Genomic DNA, 26,774 nt, shown 5'->3' on the forward strand with positions numbered 1-26,774 from the left:
AAGTCCCTTTGGAGATTGACAGAAGGGTCCATGGTGCTTTTTAATGGTCCCCTTATAACACCTGATGCATCAGATAATCTCTTACCCATTTCAACGCTTTTCACTGTGGGATCTAAAACTGATCTGGGGTCCCGCAGGGACATTTTCTTTATCTCCCATTAACACAGACTTTTAGCTTTGAGTGTACAGTATCTACGTAACAGAGCCTGCCACTAGTCTCAACTTCAGAGCCACAGAAACTGTGGATTTGCATCCTCAATAACTAGTCAGAGACTAGGCGGTGACAGGAGCCTTATTTTCACTGTGGCTTGAAATTGAAAAAGGCTCACTGTTGGTGTGTAATTATTGAACTTTATTTAATGTTTTTTTTAAATGCCAGAAGCAGACTGATATTGTTGAATGTGACATTTATAACTGAGTTTTAAATTGCAAATCGGTTACCACCAAACAATGTAAACGCAGCCGGACATATATTTTGTGACTTTATTATAACTGTTATGTGACTGGGAGTGCAATGCCAAATACTTTGTTTGGATTGTTTATCGAAGGTCTTTCTAAACTGATGTCTAAACCTAATGCTTATTTTCCTTAGTATATAATCTTTTGATTATTTATTTTTTTGATTAAATGTCCAGTGTATAGGATTTAGGGCAGAAATGGAGTATAATATTTATAAAATGCTTCATTAGTGTATTATCACCTGGAAATATGAATCTGTGTGTTTTCTTTGCCTTAAAATTAGCCTTTAGATCGACAGAAAGGGCTAGTCTTCATCCAGAATCTGACATTTCTACAGGAACCCAGAATAGACATACCAATATGTGGCTCTAGAGAGCCTTCAGTGTTTTTAGTGACTATGGTAGAGGAGGGTCAGGTGAGGGGTATTCAGTTGGATGCAATCTGCAACCTCACCCCTATATGCCACTAAATCCAACACATTGGACTTTAATCAGTTACTCTTTTAGTCTATAAGATGTCATGAATAGTATAGATTGACCAGGTTTCAAAATGCTAAAGTGATGATACATAATTACAATGATAAAAGTCACATTTGAGCAGCTTGGAGCATAGACGTTTTTTCAAAATTGTTGTTCATTAATTTTCTGCAGCTTTAGCGAGGTTATCATGGAAATGTCATTTTTTGTCATCGGTTATTGGACCAATCTTTTTAACATTATTTAATTTGAGTGAAGTAGACCTAAAATGATTGTTTTTAATGTGTTGACTTTTGAATATGTACTCCAGCTATATTACTTGTGTACCTGTATTACTCTATTAATTTAGTGACATTAATCTACCTTCCCATTTCAGAAGTGTGACTCACATCTTTCTAAATGAATTGACATGACTTTATATAAACATGTGTAATAAAAGGGCAAACCAGCGCCTTCCACACCAACTCTAATTGGCCCCTTGTGTTCATGTTCCTTTGTAGTAACAGTTAACTCAGATCTTGGGCTCCTATTTGTCCCCATGGCCCATTATTGGCTAGCGGCCTGGAGCCTCAGATGCACGGGCAACCCTCACTGACCTGATAACATTTATAGTTGTAATGGATTTTTTTATGCCCGTCATTAACTGGCTCAGAGATTGGAGAAAGAAATTGCTTGTACCTTTTTCTGTGGTATTTCAACTTTATAGCATTATGTTCAGATATGTCACCTTCCATCATCTCTTTTTAAGGCCTGTCCTGTCACTGGCTTTGTTTTAAATGAACAGGTCTTTTGTGCAGGACCCTTGTAGTATCTGGGGCTGGTAATGAATATTTAATGATATTGAGTAAAAGCTTTTGAAAGATATAATTTCTGTCCAATTATTGGCTCTGTCTCTGCCAGACTGTTGGGGGTGATTTAGCGGACTACTTGGTAAATGTAGACAGTTTATATGAGGCTGCTCAAAATCTAATCATTTAACAATGTGGCAGTAAAACCCATGTTCACTTTAGGTCATTGAGAAATTTTATTTATTTTCACAAAAACTAAGTTTGTACAAAATAACTTCCAATGATGGATAAAAATATACAGTAGAAAACCGTAAAAAAAGAAAAGTTCACATGAATAGATAATCACAACCTTTTAATGCTAGACCTGAGTCCTGTCCCATCAGGAATGTATTTTAATCACAATCCCCAGAAGAGGTACTGAGGGTGGACAAAATAACAAGAACACCTTACAATATCATTAAGTCAACTACAGATTTAAAAGTGACCGCAAGATCAAATATACACCTCTACCAATAGTCTCAACAATAACCAAACATGCAACAGGTGTTCCTATTATTGTGGCCACCAAGTGAAGCTTGAGCATACAGGCACAGAGCTTTCTTAAGTCAAGTGTATCAGCTGGGCTTGTGAGATTAGCCAGCACTACTGTAGTTGAAGAGTGACGTATCATTGGTCCAAGCGTAAATTCCTCATTGCACGCCAATTTGACTGAGCAAGCGTAGTTATCCTGCTGCGGAGACATCCGAGCAGCGCTTACATGTTCCAGGAAGCATTGCATTGTAAAAAAAAAGTCATTCAAACGTCACTCATATTTTGGGATGCTATTGAGAATGTAGCTGGTTTACATGCAAGAGAACACTTTTTGTTTGTGAGCAGCAGTCCGCCCCCTGTCTATCCAGACACACCAGCAATCCGAGCTGACCTAGTTTGTAGTTCTTCCTTAAAAAGAACAGCTTCTGCAGCACAAAAATGTTTTCTCTGTCAATCCAGCATGCACTGAGGAATTTATTGCTTCAATTGACTACATTTACCAGCAACACTAAGTGGACATCCACATAAAAAGTAGATAACTTTCCCTTCAAGTAAAGGCTAAATTGAGCTTTCTTATTGAATTTTTGTATAGGAGAGGACTGATTTAATGAATTTATTGGGTCAAACTTGTGAAATATCACTACCCTTTGCTGTCACTAAATGTCACAGCTCCTCTGAGTTGCCAATTAGAAGTATGCTAATATGTTTTTCGGTCCTTAATTAACCTCTATGTAGGGCTGCAACCAACAAAAAAAGAATTACAATTTCTGAAAGGTGATGTCATCAAATCTCTGGTTTTGACAAAGCAACAGACTAAAACCCAAAGATATTCAATTTACTGCAATGCAAGAAGAGCAGGGAAAAAGCGGGGTATAGTCATATTTAAGCAGCTGGCACCATCACCAAAAATGACTTTGAAAACCATGAATTCTTTTTCAAAATGGTCGCCGATTCATTTTCTTTCCATCAGTTCATTGTTGCAGTTGTACATTTGTTCTTTTTGCACTTGGGACATGATGGCACGAGTGATAGCCTTCATGCACATTCAGAGCAGACAGTGTGGATCACTCCCCTTTGGCACCATTCAGTTCTTCTTCTTCTGGCTCTTTCTGCTAGGTGGCCCGCTGAACTGAACAACGTTGAAATATAAAAATGTTCCAAAGAAGTGCAGGAAAGCAGTAGTAGACACCAGCACAGGAAACAAGTCAGGTAGATGTGGTGGAGGAACCAGAGCGACACTCGCGAAGCTCAGACCTGCCATGACTGCGACGCTGATGTAGAACTGTAACGCAGACAAACAGAGACGGAGGGGGTGTGACATTGATTGAAAGAAGAACAGGGACAAGAGATCATTTAGTATGCTGAATGAGTTAACAAACTCAGGCTGAGGTGAAATAGCTGCAGTCAGGTGCTGTTTCAGAAAATACTTAACTTCATACTTAATTCTTGAAAATGGCTCGAACGTCATCTGGTGATCATCCACATTCATCATTTAAACCAAAAATCGTTTTATAATTGAAATGAAACAATCTTATCGTCATATTGAAATTAGTAAGAAAAAAAATCATTATCGAACATATATCAATAAAATTGAACAGCTAGTAAAATCAATAAAATGTTAATTAATTAACGGTTACTGCAGGTACACAGGAATTTTGTAAACTTCGTTGGTGGAGACGGTTCAAGTGTTCATCATGTGATCAAGTATAGCACCTCAGTCACGTGACCATATAATATAGGAAGGAGATCGTAACCTCTGTCTCATGCATGCCATTTCCAGGATGAATACGATCATCGTAAGTTTTCCAACAAACATTTGGTTGTCTTTCAGATTGAGCTGTGGGGTTTAAAAGATGTGGGTGTTCACAATACGGGGAGGGTCTAAACAAAGATGTTTATAACGCTGTATTAGTTAAAACCCAGGATCCAGCATTTTAAGTACCTGACCTAATCTTGTAGCTGAAATGTTGTATATCAAAGTCAATGCAGACATACCGCCTAACTGCCTTTTTGCAATGACTGAATTGATATTCCATACCAGAAACTGTTCCTCATAAAACAATGAAAAGACTGGGCACCTCAGGCTAAGAACAAACTGTTAGCTTTTGTCCTAATTTTAAGTGCAACTATAATATCAAACCAATGAATGATTTGATTCGAAGGAGCTCTCAAATCAGATTAGATATTTATCACTGGATGACTTCCATCAAATTGGTCATTTAGAGCTGCTATAAAGAAAAGATGACTCTGCAGAACAGCCATTCTGAATTTAGTCCGTCATAACTACTTTTTGCCTTGTTACAGAGTTGCAAACAAAACTGTTGGCGAGAGTGAGATCATTCATGTGTCTATTTGGACTTTATGACCCACAGACAAGTCAGTGAGTAAGATGGAGGAAACACCTCATGCCCACACCCTCCCCGCCACCCCAAACCCATGAAACCTTATCGCCTTCATTGGGGCTCGCTATTTATGCTGCTTGTGTAAATAAATATATCTAGGCAAACCTGTGTTAATGACACGTGCTATAAAAAGACACCTCCTCTTAATCTCTGACACCCTACCGGTGCCCCTGTCGCTAAGGGTCTGGCAGTGCAGCCACTTCAGACGCTGTGGAAACTTAAATAAGTGATAAATAATTCTTTGGCTGGCAGTGGCTTTCATCCCCGGACAGCTTACACAGCTTACAGCGGCACATGATCTTTATTTATACAGTTGGGTATATCTTCTCACACGCTTGCAATTTGGGTCTAGTGCCACTTTCAAAGTACAGGCCACCTGGGATCCTGAAATCAGCACCCTTCTTATTACAAATGCATCAGCTGTACATCCTCCTCCCCCCATGTACAAGAGCAGACATGAACTATTGACTTAATCAAGCAGCAATATCACTCACACTACTTTGTTTTTGGTCCAGTGAACGTCAGAAACAAAAAAACACCATGCTTTATACTTGAAGTGTCTCAGATTGGACATTTGTTTTTAATTTTGGTGACTCCTAATGACCATATCCAAAATACACTGTGGTAAAATGAACTGAGGCCACAGCTGATCCTGTAACATTGATTGGAATGGGCTGAAATGAGTTTACCAGGATTATCTCATGTCTCCACAAATACTCGCTGCATTAGAATAATTTGAAAAATGCTATAAGGAAAATTTTTATTATACACATGGTGGCTTTAAATTACCCCTTTGTGCACACTCTGTTGAAAACAAGGATGAAAGCATATAACACTTCCTTCCCCACCTGTCTTAGTATTAAGTCATCTGCATGACCTGTATTTTATTAGCAACCAATTAGAGCTGCAGCCACAAAGATAAAACCTACTGCCTGCTGCACAAATCTCAAATGTAACTGCTATAAACCATGACATCACATCTGCCCTTCCTCAGTGCACTTTTTTATATTTTTTTGACTGGAGATGCTAATTTTGTTCAATTGATTATCACTTAATCAATAATCATATCTGAAATGTTACCATACAATATATACATTTTTACATTAGAAAACTGTTCTAACCAATGACATGATTGCTCTTTGATGCAAAAAAAAAGAGTAAAGTAAAAACCAAGTCACTTGAATGATCAACTAAATAACACAAAATAAAGACCTAATTTTAATTGCATTCAACAACTGGCCCAACAAAATCCAACTCACACTGAGGCTACTAAATGGCTAAAATGTAATAATATCAGTTACTTGTATTGCAATTTTATATTTTTATCATACCACTATTTTGTACTTTTTTAGACTTTTTTATGTATATGTGTATTAAAGACATTTAATAGGCTAAATTCTTATGTAATCAATACATTAATTCTACTCCCTTGTTTTTGTGAAACTAAATATGTATTCCCTCGTCAGTCCACACATACTCCATAAGGACTGGGCTGAAGTTTGCAGGTCAAAAAATGATCAAAACAAAGTACAAAACCCACTGAAATCAGTGATGACTATAGTACTATTCGTCATTGCACCAGGACTTGGACAACACTGACCTTCCATCTCACAATACAGGCCATGTCCAGTTTGGGTAGGCAGAATAGCAGCTTGTGATAGGCTCCCAGTCGCAGCTCTTCCTCTGAACAGTGCTCCAGTGCAGACAGAAGAAAGACGCCGAAGAAGAGGAAGGCCAGCGAGGTCACAACGTAGGGCACCAGCAGGCCATCCTTTAGTAACAGAGGCACCATGCTGCACAGAGGGACGAGGATAAGAACAATGGTGCACTTACAGTTCACAATTTAGAGATTTCTGCTGACGTCTGGAGCAATTTACAACAACACAAAAGAACAGCAACGTATTATGACTACAAACAGGTTCAGAAAGAGTTGCAGCTGGAGCTCAGATACTGACTCTTACAGTGGAATAAGGAAATATGGGATTCATAAATATGTACGTCAGAAAAATGAGAGAATGGCAACAGTAGGCCAAATAGCTTTTATCCAGCAGGCCTGCACAAGCAGTCTGACCCCTGGGGAGAGATGGCTCTGACATTCATGGCAAGCTTATCTTAGTTTAGCAGAGGGCCGTGCACAAGAACAACAGTTGACTCATAGTAAATCGCAGGTCAGCCCAGCTTGTAAAAACCTATCTGCTCCAAACAAACCACTCATTCTGATTTTCACTCTGACAAAAAAAAGCCCCATTCAGCAGATAAATGTTGAACAATTTGGAAATACATACTTGGTCAATTTAAACAGACTGGCTGCATTCTGTCCTCTTAAAATTGCTATGGCTGAGCATCCATTCAGCCAATTACGCTAACAAAAGATGGATTTTTGTTAAATGGCAGAGCCTGTAGAGGATGCAGATAATGTGATGTTAGACTGTACCGAGAGGCAGCTACAGAATGACCTCCTGTCCCTACACAACGCACACTTAGACAGCAGGCATGCAGACTATGCCATGTAATCCCCAGATATCCTTATACTAAACCACACGCACAACAATTAGTGCTGCCGGAAGAATTTAACAACAGCTGGTGAAAGTTAGACATAGCATTCGCAGCACTACTTGTCTTTTCCATTCATGGTCCTCAGCTCGACCCGTATCGCAGATTCCATTTAGCTTTTTTAGGATTATTTCTACGGCTGCTTCTAATTTGATAGTTAACAATGGTGAGACAGGGAAGGAAATAAAGATAGGTGATGATACAATTCCAGATTCCAAACCTGGCCACTACTTATGTGGTACATGGCATTTAAGCCACTTGGACTTCTCACTAATTTAAGTTTTTCAAGATGAAACAGTAGCACTGTTAAGATAAAATCAGTGAACTGACTCAGTAATGTCAGTTATAATGCAATATGTATCCATCTTAATTCTGCTAACCATAGTTTAGATTAGTGAAAGCTATAGTAGAGTGTGATTGATTGATGGATTGATGGATGGATGGATGGATGGATGGATGGATGGATGGATGGATGGATAGATAGATAGATAGATAGATAGATAGATAGATAGATAGATAGATAGATAGATAGATAGATAGATAGATAGATGATTTGACATTATGCGCAATAGCTCATTTAGGCCTGGTCGTTGACATGGTGTTGCCAAGTAATCAGCAGCGACTCGAGAAAGTAACTGTTGCCAGCCATGAAAAAAATGGGGCACATAACCCCCAAAAACTACAACACGTGACTTTCCAAAGACATATAAATGCGCTAATTATTGAGCTTTAAAGGTCTTAATGCTAAACTAAGCTAAGCTAACCACCTGCTACAGGTATCTTTACATTCATACAGACATGAAAGAGGCATTAATATTCTCATGTAACTCCCTGCACAAAGGGAAGAAGCGCATTTCCTTTAACACTGGAAAGCAGTGTCAAGCTAGTGAAGTTTTGAACAGGCTTAAAACTCAACGTCAACACATGCAACGTGACAATCATTAGAAAAAGACATAACCATCAGTAAAGCCTTTCACTAAAGTTATTCCACATGGTCTTACCTGAACGTAGAGACCTGCAGGAAATAAATAGCCACCAAGGGGAGGTCATTCAGTAGGAGGCAGACGGGCCTAGAAAAGATCAAAGTTCAATGCACTCACTGTTAAACACAGTACCATTACATATTATTTTACAGTAAGACAGGAAGTGAGGCCATGCTCAGTTAGAGCAGGTTGTGAACTCATATCATGCGTGTATTACAATAAATTAGCTCTCCCCATATTATGTCCACATTAATCGCTTATTTACTGTCTCTCACAAGGCAGTCAAGTGTTTGTTGTAACACATTAATTTATACCAGTATATCCCTTTAACTGTGAATCCCCTCAGACATATGGCATTGTATAGTAAATCCAACTTTTACTTGAAGTAAGTATTCAATTTCATCATTAAAAGACCTGAAATGTTTGGCCAAGAAGCTGCATTGTTAAAATGATGATGTCATGGCACATTGTGTTATAGCTCTTATTAGATGAACCTAGTTGCCTGCGTCATTGCTAGCTGGCGCTAGTTGCACACTGTGCTCCGAGGGGGGCACTTTCCACCGGTCCCAGAGCCCATAATTACAGCCAGTGCTTTTTGGCGATCCTGTTACAGCCCAATAATTGATCCTGCGCAAACAACGCCCCGAGCTGCCGCCTGCCATTCTTTCCTAATCCCTGGACATGCATTACTGATTGATTCAGGGGGACAGGTGGGAGATATAACTCAATAGTTAATAAAGCAACAATCTACCCTAATCTAGATTAATAGATGAGCCCAGATCTAGGAACCAAATCCCTCGCTGTCAAATCTGTGCCAGACTTTGCTCTCCTCCTACAACCGCCACTCTTATACATATGGAGGTAAGTGGTAATGAATCATGAACACACACACACGCACGCACGCACACACACACGCACACACACACACACACACACACAATCGACGTCTTCATGTTCATTGTCAAATCCAAGGTGCATTTTCAAGGTTTTCATGCAACTTACCTTTGTGCTGAATTAATTATTTCTATACATACACTCAAAATGGTTATTTCACTTCATCAGATTAATCAGATGTGTTATGAACAGCCAAATTATGTTTTGTGATAGCATTCTACTGAAAAGGTGACAAATAGAAGAAAAACACAAAATAAATCTAGGTTTTATGTCACCTGCATACCTTGGCTGAGTCAGTACAGCGCAAATTTATCTTGAAAGTAATGCCGTTCTAATTTAAGGCCGTTTCTCTAAGCATTTTAAGGTTTTCCAGCAGCCATTCAAACTCCGTCACGTATGCAAGTGCTTCATTCACTCTGTTAAATACGACCCTGACACGCAGCACGGCACATATCATGACAATAGAGTGTGATGACAGAGGTGAATAACTCCTCAGTTAGCAAGTCTGTACTTAAATAGATTGTTCCTCTGCAACTCTGGGAGCACAGTAGCAGGATGATGTCACTTTTACAGAGCGCTCATGTATTCAACTCATTAACAGTCCGCGGGACATAAACTGAGATCAGACGAAGAGCTCCCTGTGTGGGCAGAAATTAAATCTATACTCATGAATATTTGAGATGTCACCAGAAGATAGAAAAAGCACCGCCGTCGAAAGTTGGGACGAAACCTCGAGAAGTTACTGCTATTACCTCGGTACTTACAAGGCAGCCAAGAGGATGGACTTCTCGTGGACTTGATAGGAGAAGAGGAAAAACGCCAGAGATGAATTAGCCTGAAAGTGACATTGAAATTATTAGTGCTACTATTGTTACCACAAATCAATACTGGATAGAGGAATTTGTAATAAAGACAGTGAGAAAAAAACTAATGTGCCAAAGGATGCCTTAATAGTGTACTCATTGTAATCGTTGAAGTTTGTAGAAAAATCCATTAGTTTGTTTAAAAAAGATGAAAAATGTTGATCAGTGTTTCCAGAAACCAAAGATGACATCCTAATATGTCTTGTTTTATCCACAAGCCAAAGATATTCAGTTTACTGTCATAGAGAAGTAAATAAACCAGAAAATATTCTTATTTAAGAGGATGAAATCGGACAGTTTTTTCCTCCAAAAATTACTCAGACCGACTGATTGATCATCAAAACTGTTGGGAGTTTAATTTGTAGTTGAAAATTAACTGATTTATTATCGTAACTTTAAATTATCTGACAATATTAAAGACAAGAAATAAATTAAAATGATTAAATTACTGATATTTGAGCCTGCATGGGATGGGTTAAAAAACAGACCTAATCTTTCTCTCGGGGAATATCGGTTGATTCGACTTGCTATCGTTTTGGATGGCACTTACCAAGGCCAGTTTAAACTGCCAGAAGGTGGGCTTCGTCAGGAGTCTGACAGAGGACGGTAGGACTGCCAGGAGAGTGCAGGCAGTACTGAAAAACAATACAAGTGAGCAGTCATATTCAACACCAAAAACTGTTAAATGCACAAAACAATAAAAAAAAAAATCCCCATTGGGAGACGAAGGAAAAAATAATTATACAGCAGATGAAATGTAGAGCATGAAATCAATTTAGAATCAATATGAATAATTGCATTTGCACATAATTCCAGGCGCTCATTTTCCTGTTGTGTTGATATGGCTTCATGTACAAACTGATAACGACCACATAACTGAAAAGCAGATTTGTTTTGCATCAGTGGCGCAAGATGAGCTGATATTGATGTGAAACAATCGAATGTAAAACCAAAAGCTCTGGGTCTGTTTTTTTTAAGACACCGCCTGCTCGGTAAACTAAGACCTCTGCTATGTGGGACCAAAAACTGAATACTGGCCCCTTCTCAGGGTTAGCGGGCATTAGTTTAACCCTTCAATTGTCACCTGCTGGGGTTGGAGGCACCGGAAGAGAGTGACTAAGCGTCAGTGTGAATGTGCAGAGAGGTCGGGCAGCGGGTTAGCTCAGTGCGTGAGGGCAACAATGTGTTGGTGCTGCGGCACAGACAGACACACAGATAGATGGAGATAATGATGGTGGTGGATGGACAGAAGTAATAAAAAGGACCAGTGAGTGGGTATTTAGTGTGTGTATGAAAGCGAGTGTGTTATGCGTGTGTTATGTGCTGGGCAGGGTTTTGCGGTCCGGAAGGACATGGATCACTTTTCACAGCTGATTCATTCTATGTACACAGTACACCCACACCACACCAGAGCATTTAGCAATCCGCTCCCCGTGCCAGAAAGACAAGAGTGTTTTTCATTTGTTGGAAATGAACTACAGTCAAAGAAGTCCAACTTGATCCCTGGACTTAGCAGTCTGGCAGAAACGTGTCCATGCTGCGGACATAAGACTCCTAAATTTAGCGTGCTGGGTTATTTAAGCAGGCTCCACCATGACACAACTGTTGCATCGACTTCTTCCCACTGTGATTGAACAGGTTCTCAGCTTTTGGTCAAAGTAACTTCCGAATACTTCATGGGTTACTGCGCGGGGTATGGGGCAGAGAATCTCAAGTGTTTATTACGTCATCTCCCCCACAAGCACGATTAATTGTCTTCATTGTATCACTCTATCCGATAAAGTACATATATCAATATCATTTTTTAAAAAGAAATTGAGGTTACAATGCTTTCATCTCTGTATACGAGCCACCAGCCCATCAGCCAAATGCTGGTAAAATATCCAGGTTAGTAGATTTTCTTCACCCGCCACTAATCTATTGAGTGGTAACGGTAATCTATTTATTCTTATATGACACACTGCAATTGCTCCTTGGGCAATCCGGCCTCTTGTCATCACATTTCCGAAGACAGCTGTGACTTCACGTTCAAATGTTCCTCACAAGATGTTTCCTTACGGGATGATCTGGTTTCCACCCCACAGGATCACTGTCTTCATTTCCCTGGGTAAGCTCTGCTTTCCCGGGAAACGAAGAAGTGAAAAAAGATGCAAGAGGGAGGGGAGTCAAAGACAGGCCGACAGGCGGACAGAGAGAGAAAAAGAGAGAGATGAAAGATAGATGAGGAAAAAAGTCCAAGCTAGTCGGGAAGATAGAGGGATTACCTGAGGTAGATCTGGGAGTCACTGGACAGAATGGATCTGATCTTTATCAGGATGTTCAAGCTGCACCATGTGTTGGCCACCTTATCCTACACACACACACACACACACACACACACACACACACACACACACACACACACACACACACACACACACACACACACACACACACACACACCACCACCACTTGGTTTAACAAGAAATTATGTCAGACGAAAACACAAAAACAACACTTTGATGCCTGTGTAATAAAATAAGAGAATTCCATTATGAAGAGAAAGCAAATAAGTGGCATTGCTGTAAGTAATTATTTCCCCACTGAAAGTGCAATAAAAATTCCCCGGGGGCATTCCAGAGGGACATTTGTACGTAACCCTCCATCATAAATTTACTCTCCTGCCAGGAAAAGCATGGGACTTATTTGTAAACTTGAGGACACAAGGTCAAGAGTCGAGACAGAGTAGTTTTTGCATAAGCAGCAGATAGAGACCACCACAGAGCTCTGCTGACAAATACTCAATATCAACATATTAAACTTTCTCTATAGTATTATTTTAAGCAAAACATGTTTTATCATTTTACTAAACTAGTTTCCAGGGCTGCTTTTCATTATCAATTAATCTTCCAGTTATTTTCTCAATTGATTAGCTTCTAAAAGAAAAATAAAATGAAACAAAATAGTGAAATAAATTCCCAGTGTCAAAATGATTCGTTTTATCTAAACAGTCCAAATCATAAAGATTCAGTTTACAAATGTACAAAAGAAAAGCAGCAAATCCTCACATTGGGGAAACTTCATACAGAGAATAGTAATCACTTAGTGGTATTAAAGAAAATGAGTTGCCGCCTATTTTGATAATTGATAATAACTGTTTTAGTTTCAACCAAAAACGTTGAACATTTGCTGGTTCCAGCTTGTTAAATTGAAATCAACTTGGGCTCTGGTAATTGTAATTTGCTTTTTTTTTTTTTTTTGCAATTTTATGGACTAACAATTGTGAAAATAAACTACTTGCAGCCCTGTGAACTGGAAAGCAGATAATTTCAGCTCTGATAAAAAAAATATATATATATTTCTCAGCCTTAGAGACTGCATCATTCTTTAATTGTTTTTATAAATAACCTGTAAAATCAGATCTTTAAGTTTTGTGAATGATGTGGAAGATATGCTACAACCTTTAATACCGGCCTAAAAGTACTTGCGGTTTATGAGAGATGAGGAGGGCGTTGCTCGGAGATTCAGTTGATTTAAGTGCTTAAGCAGTTGTGCAGGGATCAGATGATATTGAGGCCCGAGCCGCCACCGTGCGCCACGATATCACAGACACAGAGACAGCATGCCTAGATCCGCTTTATGATTCCACCGTGAATCTTTTCAGTGTGTGGCCCTGTCTAGAAAAACTATTTCTGGCCTCCTCCCTCTCTTTCTACAGCTGCTCACAGCACAGCTGTGTGGATCTTAATGGCAGCCTAGTCAGCAGCACTGGGCCGTCCAGCGTTGTGTTGTCTCAGCCCCTTCGCTCTCTTTCCTCTCGGCTCCAAATAACAGCTACGGGAATGTTCCTGGTCCCCGCCTGAAGGCAACACATGAACAAGGGGAGGGGATCCCATCGGCAAATGCAAGGGGGCGAGAGCAGTGCGGCTCCTTCACCTATAAGCTAGCATGGAATTTCACAGGCAGAAGCATTTGGTGCCATTTTTGTGAGCAGGCAGCAACGTGAGACGCCAGAATGCAGCTCAGTGGGTAAACTTACAACTGCTCCCGCCCAGAAGTTGCCACGACCGCCAGTCACCCGCGCTCTTCTTCCCCACCACCCCCTCTCACCCCTGTCCCCTTGTCCAAAGCTTCTGCTTACGTGCACAATTTCACAATTAGTTCAGGACGAGTCGCCCCGGCAGCCTCTCACGCTGTCGTCACAGGGGAGTATAGTGTCTCTCACACCCTGTGTATTATGTTTGCATCATTTCGTTGAACAAATACTGCCACATCGCCTGCTGCCATCTGCTCCCCTGGTAGAATTTTCAATTACTTCTCACATCCATGACACCTTGTGGTGGGTGCCACCTTGGGGACCAGGACAAGACAGGGGTTCAGAAATGAGAGCTGCAAACCTTTGCCTCTGAGCTGTCAGTCACACGCAGAAACCTTTGCTTCTCCCATGACAGCTTTCAACACGGCTTCTGGCTACTCTTTCACACAGTTCACTGTCGCTTTAGATTAAATCAAATCAGCGAAATGTAACTTCCTGGAGAAAGATAGTTGATCGTTGAGTCTCATCTCTAGATTGTCAAATACTGATCGTTAGTATTTGACAATCCGGGGTTGAGACTCAACAATTAAAGGTACAGTGTGTAGAATTTAAAGAGATCTACTGGCAGAAATTGAATATAATTTTCAGTTTTCACCTGAAAATGAAACTAAGAATTGTTGTGTTTTTGTTGGAATGAGCCTTTTATATCTACAGAGGGAGTGATTCCAATTCCACTGAGTACACAATGTTGCACCCATCATGTTTCCACAGTAAACCCGAATGGACAAACATAACACTGAACTGAGAGAGGGCCTTTTGCTTTTTTTTTTATCAAAACTGTACTAGAGGGCCACTAAATCCTACACGCGGGTTTTTTGATATTGCATTCCTGTGCCTCCATTTCTCTCTGAGCTGACCACAGCATAAAATATGTGCGTGTGTGTCTGCTATGAAACAGTCACACTGATATGCTTTCCAAAGATGAAGTCTGTAGCAGGCAGTAACAGTTGTCGGATGTGCTCCGATACGCCTTTAAGTGTAGCGTTGGCCCCACTCATCAGTCCATACGGCTACAACATGACAGTGCTATGAAGTGCTGAAAACACCCGGGCCATAAATTAAGTGAGATTTATCTATATCCTCCTACTGTACATCGCGAACTAAGACGCCTCTGCGAGATAGAGTGACACTGATCTGCTGACCTTACACCATTTTATTCCACTGTTTTTCTTTGATCCTGCTGGGTATCCATTTCCATGCAGCTAAGCACTGCAGGGGGGAAAGATGTTCACCATGCTAAGAGTGGGAACCAGTGTATAGGGCACGAGTGCCAGTGGTTGGATATGACTCTCATAAAAGCACTTGTCAGATTTGTGCTGTAAATTGGTAAAATGACGTATGACTTGGTATAATTCCTCTCTGTGTTGTGTCTCACAACAGTGTTCTTTCAAAATCCATTAACATGGAAGCAAGAAAATGAAGACGCCACTTCTTGGGCTTTTCATTTACACCGATAAGGACACAAAAATTAGCTAATTTGAGAAAAACTGATCTGGAACGATCTAATATTGTGTGATAACATCATATCTGACGGCAGGTGTTGATTCTGAGCCCTAAGCGACTGTGTGAAAGTTGTTGGGGTGAGAAGGGGGCTGAAATGGTTAAAAAAATAAAAAAATTAATAAAATAAATCACTCGCCGATACAAATATATCTGTGATAAACCAATATCGCCTGCAAAATATCTGCCAAATTATATATCGGTTGGGCTCGAGTAAATACAGCTATTTATAAATAAAAGGCTAATAAATTAACAATCATAAATACCACCAGAAATAAGTGAACCTCAGGTGGGGAAAAAGATGAAAGACCTTCATTTCCCAGAAAAGTCAGAAAAATCAGTTTCCCTCTGGTAAAAACAAACAGATAGTGTTTTAATTTATCCACATTTTGTCACATCACTTCCCCTCTAATCATTTCTCTACGGTCCCTAAATTGGATGCCTGCAGTTACAATCCAGTTTTTGAAGATGGAACTCAAATTCCTTTAATGTATACTCATTTCTGGCCGATAAAGCCAACCTATCTTTAAAATCTATTAACACAAACAAATAAATAAAAATGTAATGACCAAGAATCACTACTGACTTTCTTGCATTACATTTAGAGAGAAAGAATCCCACAGTGTTCTCTGTCTAAAGAGCAACCACAAACCAAGGTCATGCTGATTTGAAATAATTGATACCCAACATAGCACCAGGCTTTAGGGTAAACAGACACATAACAGCTTCTCTGTTGGCGCATAACATAAAGTAAAATGGCATAACATATCATTTATTTTGGAAGTCACAAACAATCCCTAAGGCGTACGGAATTGCGCATAATTTCATGCTACTGGTGGTACTTTCAGTGACATTTATTCATGAATTTTCTGAAAGTTCACTGGGATACACATACATACGACCAGAAGGGGAAGTGAGAAAGTTAACATCTGCATTACATCAGGGGATAGTAACAGGTAAATGTGACCTGTATGGATCATTGAATCTGTATGTAATACTATTCTAACATTGCTTGGCCTATTTGTTGAGCTTGGATTGATTTCATGATCTGTCCAGACATATTATCTTCTTCCACTGCTCCCTTTGAATGTTTGGGGTTGTGTGTTTAGAGCCACTATTCTTAGACACCAGAAGGACAAGAGAACAAATGTGTTCTTGATAAGACTGAAAGTCGCGAGATCAAGCTTCTTAGATGTGGTTTTCACGCTGACTTTATCATTCGGGAGAGTGCACTCTACCTCAAACAGGCCGCGAGCCACGGGAAAGATCCTCCTGACCACCTGCAAGGCCCGACTGGGGTCAGACAGGAAGGGCAGCCAGCAGAGGGCAAAAGTCACCAACACAGTTGAGGCAATTCTCACCAACAGGAAAAACCTACATGAAGAGAGCCACACAGAGAGACAGGCATCATGACGGAGTTCTGGAGGAACAGATATACCACAAATAATGTTTAAAAAAAAATAGGCTATTATATACAAAATTCAGATAATTTTTTTTACCATAATTAAAAAATAATTATAATACAAATATTTACATTTGCATACATTTGTCTAAGTCTACAGCTATTCCTCAAACAATTAGTACATACTGTCTGCAGTTCCTAAATTTGGGATTTGACCCTTGTGTTGAGGAATGCAGTGAAAGCCATGCATCAGCTGAAAGTCTTCTGTGTAGGTCAGCCTATCTTGTCAGCTGTAACTGTGAAGCTGCTGGTTAAGTTGCACACACAGCATAGCTGAGGAGTTTGGGCATGGCGAGAGTGTCATCTGGACATATCTTCCCCCCGGCCCTTCTAATCAGGCTCTCCATTTGCTACTAAATGCCCTTGGTACATTGTTACTAGATAAACAGACACTGGACACACTAGTAACAGCATCCAATCTGATTACCTCAGTCATTCTGCGGCTCTCCTGAGGACACCGCTCGCTTATAGACTGATATTACATATCTGCTTTGAGCACTCAGCTGACACACAGAGTGACAAAACAATATAACTGAAACAATATGCAGTTCAATAGTCATGACTTTATAGATAAAAAATAAAAATGTTTGCCAACACAACGCTAGTGTTTGCTTTGTTCAGACATATTGATCTGCTATCGTTATCAATTATAAATGAGTAGGGATGTGTGCAAATAGTTGATAAAACGTGGCTACCTTAATTGAGTTAATCTTATCATTAGTATCTTAATACTGTACACATTTAAAGTACATATTGACATACTTTTAACTTGCTTCATTAAAGAATTGATGTTCAAAACATTGTTGAGTCGAAAGATTTTTTGTTACGTTGAATATTGTTTGATACATTTTATTGGTAACTTGTATTTAATGAGTTCTTGTCATTCTCTTATTGAGGAATGTGATGGATCTTATCAGCTTATATCTGTAATGTTTTTTCTGCCAATGTTTAACCTCAAGGATTAAATTGTGCTCAATTGTGACTGTTTTTGAGTGCACGACAAACTCCTGGAAAGAAACAACACGCCTAAACACAGACAATTCCCGGATCACTGTGACTTGAATGGCATGATTAAAGTAAAACTCTCAAGCAGATTTGTTGTTCACACTACAGATTACATTTTTTCTGTGTGCCTGCCACAGTGGAAAGTCTGACCGCGAAGAGGGCGGCTCATAAAACTGAGATCAAACTGCCAAACTAGGCGGCGATGAACAAATATGAGTGAAGATTTTCTTCTTCATTGCCTATTTCTCTCCTAAAATGATTTCAGAAACACATTTTAGTGTGCTGTCATTGTACTGCTGGAATAAGATTGTGACCAGGCTGCCATTTTTTTCCTGCTTGAAAAAGGACAAACTAAAATCAAGCACTGCCAAACTCACTTGTGAACCACTGTAGATAGCTGCATGTCTTAACTAAATTCCCCTTAAAGTAAGGGAAACATAGAAAACACAAGACAAATAAAAACAGACTCACCCTCGCCCCATCAGTCCCAGTTTGACACATTTCCCCAGCAGGTAGCAGAAGAATGGCAGCGCATGGTACAGCTCCATCTGTTTGTAGTTGAGAGCCAGGCAAAAGGCCATGGAGCCCAACGAATCCCAGCCCAGACCGAGAGCCAGAACTCCCCACAGGGCAAAACCCAGACTCACTCCATTGTACCTGATGCAGTCAAGGTCAACATTCAACGTGCTGGCATGTGCTAAATACCTTAGAAAACAGCTGAACAAAAATACCAGTGGAAAATATTCTTTTACTTATACTACTCTATTTGGACTCAATATTCATAAACAGTGAAGTTCCCGATTTCGCAGGCAGTCTTCAAAACAAATTACAATAATGATTTCACAGTGAATAAATAGTAGAAATGTAACTGTACATAAAGGATACTGGAAATGCCCATAGTCGATGAGGATTAACCCTGGGTACAGAAGGAAGCAGAACAGAGTGGAAACCTGGAGAAAAAGAGTTGTTGGGAGGTCAAAATAACTCAGATCTAATGATGAACTTTTGCAGACTTTGTTACGCGAGAGAAATATCTAAACAAAGCAAGATCTGCATTGAACGAAATGCAATGCATGCTGGGATAACCTTTTCTAGTATTGCCTTTATACAGACACTACAATAACTGTTTGCTCATTTAAGACACAGTCAAAATATTACAAACCATCCCTCTTAATTGATTGCTCTGTAAATGTAGTTATTCCCCACTGAAATGTAGCAACTTCCTGGAAAATTGAATAACATCATATTATATTGTGATAATGACTTCATGATTCCCCTGTTTGGATGACCAGTGCTGTAATCAGTTTTCATAAGGGTGGGTTCTCAGACTAAGAGGAAAATGTGGCTCATATCGGTCTTTAGTTTAAAAAACTATTCGATGTTTTTCGCATACTTGGCAGGTGTGTTACCTTCTTCTTAGCGGATCCATCGGTCAGGTACAAGCAGTATAAAACCACAGCAGGGATGTATATCAACAAATCTGCCACCAGGACTGAAACAGAACAAAAAAAACATATTGTTCCATATGTCGTTCTAGGTAAGGAAAGTATTTGTTTTTCTAAGGTCGAGTTTTTTTACTTTAATTCCTCATGGTTACTGTACCTGTAGCTCTCATGAATAACTTGTGTGCTGGACTTTCATAACCTCTCGATTTGTGGAGCTCCACCCATTCAGGGTTTATTATCTTGGCTCTGCAGGACATTATAGAACTTTACATTCATTTCAAACATTAAATGACAGACAAGACTGCCTGCTTTTGAAATACTTATGCACAGGATAATAGATAGGATAGAATAAAATACAAAAGGAAGTAGAACTGATATACATGTTAAAGATATACTTTTTATAATGATATTTACTTACATGTAAGCACATATCAGGCTGTGGTAAGCAGTCAGAGGAGGGTAGTCAAGACCCCAGTAGTTCAAGTTATTGTCAGTGGTGTTAAGGTACCTGCATGAGTCCAAATATTACATATCTTTTAAGGCTGCACAAATGAATATTATCAAAAAAAAGTGCAATATCCAAGAAGCTGCAAGGTAAAATATGTGACCTAACATAACAGTATTATAATAATTATGATCATAATGATAATTTTCAGTAAAAATGAAAATCATTCATTACCACTAACAACCACATTATTCTGGTAAAATAATCACCATTCCTTTTTTTGTTTACTTTATTCTCTAACTGGGGACATGTCTACAAATTCTGATTAAAGTGGGTGCAGTTTTGGTTTAAGGCCAACATCCTGGTTGTATAGTCTCATAGATCCCTCATTCATGTTGAATTGATTATACTTGTAAAACAATATTCCTCTTGTACGAACGATAAAGACTGCAGGGGTTAAGAGTGTGTGGAGTGTTAACTTTCTGGATCTTTTGTATCCCTTTTGTGGTATTGTTGGTAGGCTGACTGAGACTCAAGCATCAGAAACACATGTGTGTTTAGAGACAAGGCTTTAAAAGCATACTGTCACTGTGCACAGCCCAAAGAGCTCGTATTGTTTTCAGTTGCCTTCACAAGCTTGGTATATTAAAAACTTGCACAGGTAGTAAACAAACAAAGCTGCAGACTGACCATTCCTGGACAGGGAGGTTGTAGGTCACCTCTTGCCAGTGCCTCTGGGCTTCATAGTCGCCAAACATGGGAGGTCTCCCCGCCCCTGGAGGAAATATTTCAGCTGTTAGTCTGGTGAATGGGAAACTACATCAGTGAATGACAGCAGGGAACCACACACACACACACATAACAGGCTGCCGAGGACAACTTCCCAGAGCCAGTGACGGGCTGCTAACTGCTAACAGCGACTCTCTTACATGTGTAAAACATCTTCCTGTCAGAAAATCAAATGAGCTACTCTGACATTAGCAGTCGTGAAGCAGGGGACACTGTTGTGATTCTCTGAATGCTGCCGCGTATTGACGCTAAGCTACACGCTTCCTACCTGAATATGAATTTAACGAAACGCCCCATCTCACAACAACGCCGAGCAACACACAGAGAGACACGAGACTCCACGTCTGCATAACTCCGACCGGTAAAATTTGCTTCAGGACAAGAAATAAAAAGCTAAAAAAAAAAATGGTTCATTGACACCACTTTTGAAATCTGTTTCCATTTCCTGTATACGTCATCCGCCAAGGCTTCGTTGCGCGTTCTTATTGGGCACTGCACGCTGACATAGCGCCGAGAGGCATGAGGCGTTCGAGAACACCAGGAAAAAGACAAAATATTAACTTCACGACCCGTCGCCTTATTGCAAAGATAGAATAACGTTATCAAACGGGTTTAATCTCCAGCAGTAGCAGAAACACAAGGTTTAATATTGCAACTGTATAGGCATGGTGACATCACCTGAGATTTTAGCGGTTTTCGTTAACAGTTACTATTTTAATGTTGATGTTAATTACCTTTCCCAGGTACATAAAATGCACTACCAATTGAGAGGAGGCTTATGACAAATTGATGGATATTGTTCATCATTAAAGGTCTATTGGTCCACTAATATCTCAATAAGTTATTGCTGATTTTGAATTCAGAGATCAATAACAACATTCTTATAACATCTGGAACACAATGTATACATCATAAAACAATGATTAAATGGCCTTTATTGTGATCAGAATTAGATGGAAATTCCTAAATTATCATACCAGGGTAACAACACTGGATGAATTCTGTCTGTCAGTTTGAATATAGGTAGGATATCTTGAAATGCTAAATATAATATCTAAATTAGGAATGCTGAATTTTCATTGTCAGCATAGCAAGGTTTTCTTTTCTGGCAATTAGAAACAACCTACCACAGTTACGCTATACAGCAATCTGGCATTTAGAGTATTTAGTGAGATGAATGACAGACAAATATGGCTGCTACATGTAAAATAGACAACTCTGGCTTTAATAAAGCTAATTCAGTAAAATAAACCTTTGCTTTAATTAATTAATGTGCAATCTGTGTGCACATGTTTATTTCAATATGTTTGGAGGTAATCTGAGTCATATGAGGAGCACCACTCTTGACTACTGTATATGACATAGATATTTAAACCTTTATGGCAGCTTACCATGACGTGGTAACATGCACTACCTGGAGTGAAGCGGATCAGTTGTCTTATGTGTAACTAGTTTGTCGTAACCTTCTGTATACAGATGTATGCATGGTTATACGAGGCGAGCCTGCCCTAGCCCTCCCCTCGTAATGTAAATCTCCGCCCAGGGGCATTTTCTCCTCTGTGACCTTTTCTTCTGTTGACACCATCATCTTTGTTCCCAAGGTGTTAGGATTTGCTGGGTGAGACATGTTCCTTGTGGTTCTGGCATCAATTATGCATAAATAATAATAACCACGGACAACTGCTGATTTGCAATGACACTTTCATTACAACGGCAGCAGCCTATAACTCACTGGTACCCATTAGTTATTAATGCCTGGCCACGCCAGCTTTACTTTGTCATTTATTGCTTCATCTCTATGCCTTTTTAAATATTCAGTAACTGCTGTACCTACATTTACTGTCTGTGATCTCCACCCAGGAGAAGGCTATAGCTTGTGGTGGAAGATGACCTAGTTATTATGGAGGCATGGGCCTTGCTTGCCAATGCCAATGTTGTCTATCATGTATACAGTCAAGTTTGCTACAGCAAGTCAAACTGGATCTTTTCTGTGTTTTGTGTCACATGTTCGACGGTTAGCATGAGAACACATAAAGAATCATGATTCAAAGCTCACTCGTGTCTTTTCCTGTGATGACTTTAAAAGTCGCAGGGTATTAAATCTGCGAATTCTGAAGAAAAAAGTCCTGTTATTTCTTTCTTTGATTTAAAGATAATTCATTCACACCCTTTTAAAAGCCAAAATCTTAACTGAAGCTGCTAATCTAAAAGAGTTCTCACCTCATCTCAACTGGGTGCATGAGCTCAACCACATGTTGAGGGTGAAGTCTTTTCCAACCAGTTCAGTATCTTGTGGCTTCCAGAGACTTGGATTACGCTGGATAAGCTGCATGGAGCCATTTGATTTTTATGTTATTTTTCTTGTGGTTGCTTTCATTTTTCTAACGTTTTAAAACCAGCAAACATCTACTTTAGTTGTTTACGAGAATGCTGCAATCTCTTTTGCTGTGAAGCTCCAGAAATGTTTTTTGCGGACTACAAAACTTCACCTGACTTTCCATCAGCGTGGAGATAATGATAATGATTTTTCATTGTTCGGGTGAAGTTATCCTTTAAGTGAAGCATCAATGAATTGTTTTGAAAATGCTCAAGTATTCATATCATGCGTTTACAGAAAACTCAAATTACTTCCTCTGCCAAAAGGGGATGGTGTCAAAAATGAATGAGAATCCAGTCTTTTTAACTGACACTAAACATGCTATCTCTGATTCAATGGTCAAAGGTTACATATTAACTCAATTCAATAAGTGTCCAGCACAGGATAAGTTAGTGGGGATGGATCTATCTTTACATTGTGTACACTCGATATGTGAAATGTGACATCGAAACATCAAGCAATGTATTCTGTTGTACACAATACAAGTGTGTGATAAATGTTCAGATTGAAAGTGATAGGTTTCTACGGATAACTTTGCAAACTCCATCTGTTGAGGAGAACCCTGCGGTATGATCAAAAGCTCCTGGACAGTTGCTTAGTGTACCCTGTGGTGAGACTGATTTTGGTCAGATAAAAGTACACTGGCTCATGAGACGTACAGTATCAGGAGATTAATCCTCTGCACTGGAATCCCCCAGTAAGATTAAAGTAACAGTAACAGTATTATTCCCCAACCAGCCGAGCTCATAGTGATTATACCTCCGAGCTAATGGGTGGGTTTGATTCATAAGAACACTGTCTCCTCCTCCGCAGTTCAGGCTGCTTATCAAATACACAAATATACTGAAACACTCACTATGCACTAATGTTTTGCTGTTGTTTTAGAATGGTCACATAATCAAATTAGGGACTACAGGTGAAAAAAGAAAAAAAAAATACAAGCTCTTGTGGTTTGCTGTAATTTGGTCAAAGTGTTTATGTGAGATCATTTAATTTGTGAGTAGATTAATCACAATGAGAAATTAGGCTGTATGTAACCAGAGCAGCGTTTCTTTCTTTTTTTCTACTTGAGTCACATGTCCTGAAACGCTGTACCAGGGTGACTTCTATTGCAATGAATAAAAAATGCAAACTGTATGCTTATGGAACAGATCTGAAGGAAAGTTATGCCTTTTCAGGAGGCTGTGCTTTTGTATTTTTCCTTGGATTTACAGTTTTAAAGGGAAAACTGCACATCAAGAATGTTAACATTTCAACAAATCAATTCAGGATTTCAGGGCTTTTGGAGACTTAAGTTACACTGGATGAGTTGTATGGGGCCACTCCATGTTATGATTTCAATTTTAAACAAGTCCTAATGTACTTAGGAGAATGCTGCAATGCTGTTTTTGCTGTGAAGCTCCAGGAATTTTTTTGTGGCCCAAGAAACTTCACCTGACCTTCCATGGGGGTGAGAAGATAATGACAGACTTTTCATTTCAAACGTCTCTTAACTGTCTCACCTTTGCACAGCAGGTATCCACAGGCGTGCCAAACACTCAAACAAGACATCATGAACTGAAACTTTCCTCAGCCTGTATCTCCTTAAAACTCTCACCCAGCTCAATTTTTTAATAATTAAAAGTCAAAATCATCTTGTTATGTTCATCAAATGTTGGCTGATTTATTTTGTCTGCTCATCATTTGGTAGAAAAATAACAATCAAACTCACAATGTGGGCTTTATTTATGGCAGACAGAGACCTGAGACTAATATAGCCTGGCTGGTGGAGCTGTGGGAACCACACTGAAGACTTCCCTCCACCTGTGCACGAGCACGTGCAGCTGCATAGGTCATTACCGTGTGTGGGCGCGCGTGAGTGCGACTGTTTGCTCTTCAAATGAGCCAATCAGCACGCTGCATTGTTGGCGACATAATGAGATGAGAAAACCGAAAAGTGCGTTTGCTTTCAATGCAACAATAGATACCGGGTTAGAAGCGTACTAGAGCAGGAGGACTCCGTGGATTTAAACAAACTGCAGTGATGCGGGCTGCAGCTTTTCTTTGAGTAAATCATCATTAGGCCATAATTCACTTTGTAGACTACACAATTAAAAATATATTTTAGAAAGTCACTTTTTTTTCATTTAAAGGAGCACTATGTAATTTTGGTAACTAAGTAATACAAACTCAGCGTATTAATGAGGTAATAATACAAACTCATAATATTTATATTTCCCATGACTGAATGAACAAGCTGTTCTCAGAGGAAGATTAGGTCCCCCAACACTGTAACTAGAAAGGTGGCAGGGTCCACCACAAATAAACAATGTGAAACAATATGAAATTGTGTCGTCCTTTAAGGTCAGTTTGTTTATCAGTCACGAAAACAAAGTGAGTTTGTGTATTTATTTTGTCTAGGCATTTCTTTTCTGATTAAAATGTTTCTTCCCAAACTACACAGTGCAACTTTAATAATAATGTTTTTATCCAATTGAGATCAGGTTGAATCTGAAATATTTATAATTTTCCCATCACCTGCTGCTGAAGCCTGAAATGACACTTTTTTTTAAAATCAGAAACCTTCAGTCGCACTCAAAGATAATCAACAGTCTTATCTGACCCCTTTATGTCTGACCCAGTCTGCCATACATATGTGGTTGCATTGGCTGTGCTGGGGCATGTGGATCTAAATATTTACCATGATCATGTCGCCCGTCGTTCTTAAAATTAAAGTCAACAGATTGAGCGAGTAATTTATTTCAGTTTCCCCTCAATTAATTTATTTTTGCATACATTTTGAAGACTGTATCAACCCGAATCATTGGACAAAAATAAGAAATATTAACAGTTTGAACAGAAGGGTTTATCCTTCATCACCTCAGGTTGTAGTGTCGTCCTAAATATTTCTTTGATTTTTGATCTCCCTGCCAGGAGGAGAGGTGTCAGTTAACGCCCCCTGGCGGCGTGAATCTCGTCTGTTCCGAGGTTGTTGTCAGCCTGCAGCATCGCCGGGGCAGCGTCACACACAGAGACATCACTGGAGTCTATATGTGCAGTTTTACTGCAGCCGCTCAGATCAGGTGAGACATGGCTTGTGAGAGCTTTGGCTTAAAGGACTCCTGAATGCTTTGTGCAGGCGGGACCTGGATCTGTAACCGCACATGCCTCACGGAGATAAATCAGAAAATAACTGAGAGGTGCAAGTGCAAGGTTGGACTTTTTAGGTTTAAACGCTTTGGTGTTTCCTTTCAAGATTTATTTGTCAGATGGCCTCCCCCCAAAAAAACGCATTCAGAGCTACATCTAGCGGCATCCCATAATGCTTTTTCCACATATTGATCAAAGAATAATGTCTGATTAAACCCTATGGGACCCCTGGTGCCGTCTGTCTGGACGTCCCGTTCAATACCTATTTAACCTGTGCGTATCTGAATATTAAATACCTCCTTAGATTGTAAATTACGCGGGGCTAATTTTTTTTGAAAACTGCTAGACAAAAATGAGCAAAAACGAATTTTCAGAGCATGAAATTCCTATTGTTCTATTTGTTTTGTATTTATACTATTTTATGTTTCGATCCGAGGGACAATCCACGGAATTAATGACGTTCACAGGTACACGAATTCCATAGAGCGAATGCAATATCATTTTGTGAATTAATGTACTAATAACAGGCTGGTGATAGTCGTGATGATAGCCGAATAATAATAATAATAATAATAATAATAATAATAATGAATGAATG

At 39.5% G+C, this 26,774-nt stretch overlaps 1 protein-coding gene across 1 annotated transcript; it reads right to left on the reverse strand.

Annotated features, from left to right (window-relative positions):
- Positions 1–1,940: 1,940 nt before the first annotated feature.
- Positions 1,941–21,135, reverse strand: alg6 (ALG6 alpha-1,3-glucosyltransferase). The gene is made up of 14 exons (XM_030434367.1): positions 20,939–21,135; positions 20,572–20,656; positions 19,855–19,944; positions 19,594–19,682; positions 19,401–19,483; positions 18,877–18,941; positions 18,463–18,648; positions 16,763–16,898; positions 12,214–12,299; positions 10,500–10,584; positions 9,851–9,921; positions 8,211–8,279; positions 6,257–6,449; positions 1,941–3,536 (listed from the first exon to the last, which is right to left on the reverse strand). The coding sequence occupies exons 1-14, from the start codon at positions 21,018–21,020 to the stop codon at positions 3,339–3,341; spliced, it is 1,518 nt and encodes a 505-aa protein (XP_030290227.1). The 5' UTR covers positions 21,021–21,135; the 3' UTR covers positions 1,941–3,338.
- Positions 21,136–26,774: the final 5,639 nt, after the last annotated feature.

Source organism: Sparus aurata, chromosome 11 (genome assembly GCF_900880675.1).
Source record: "Sparus aurata chromosome 11, fSpaAur1.1, whole genome shotgun sequence".
Taxonomy (NCBI): Eukaryota; Metazoa; Chordata; class Actinopteri; order Spariformes; family Sparidae; genus Sparus; species Sparus aurata.

Coding starts and splice junctions, on each gene's coding strand:
- alg6 (XM_030434367.1), bottom strand. CDS start 21,020: ATGCAGACGTGGAGTCTCGTGTCTCTCTGTGTGTTGCTCGGCGTTGTT. Junction 19,945..20,571: donor AACCTCCCTGTCCAGGAATG/GTCAGTCTGCAG, acceptor GGACTCATGCAG/GTACCTTAACACCACTGACA. Junction 19,484..19,593: donor GTTATTCATGAGAGCTACAG/GTACAGTAACCA, acceptor GTTCTGTTTCAG/TCCTGGTGGCAGATTTGTTG.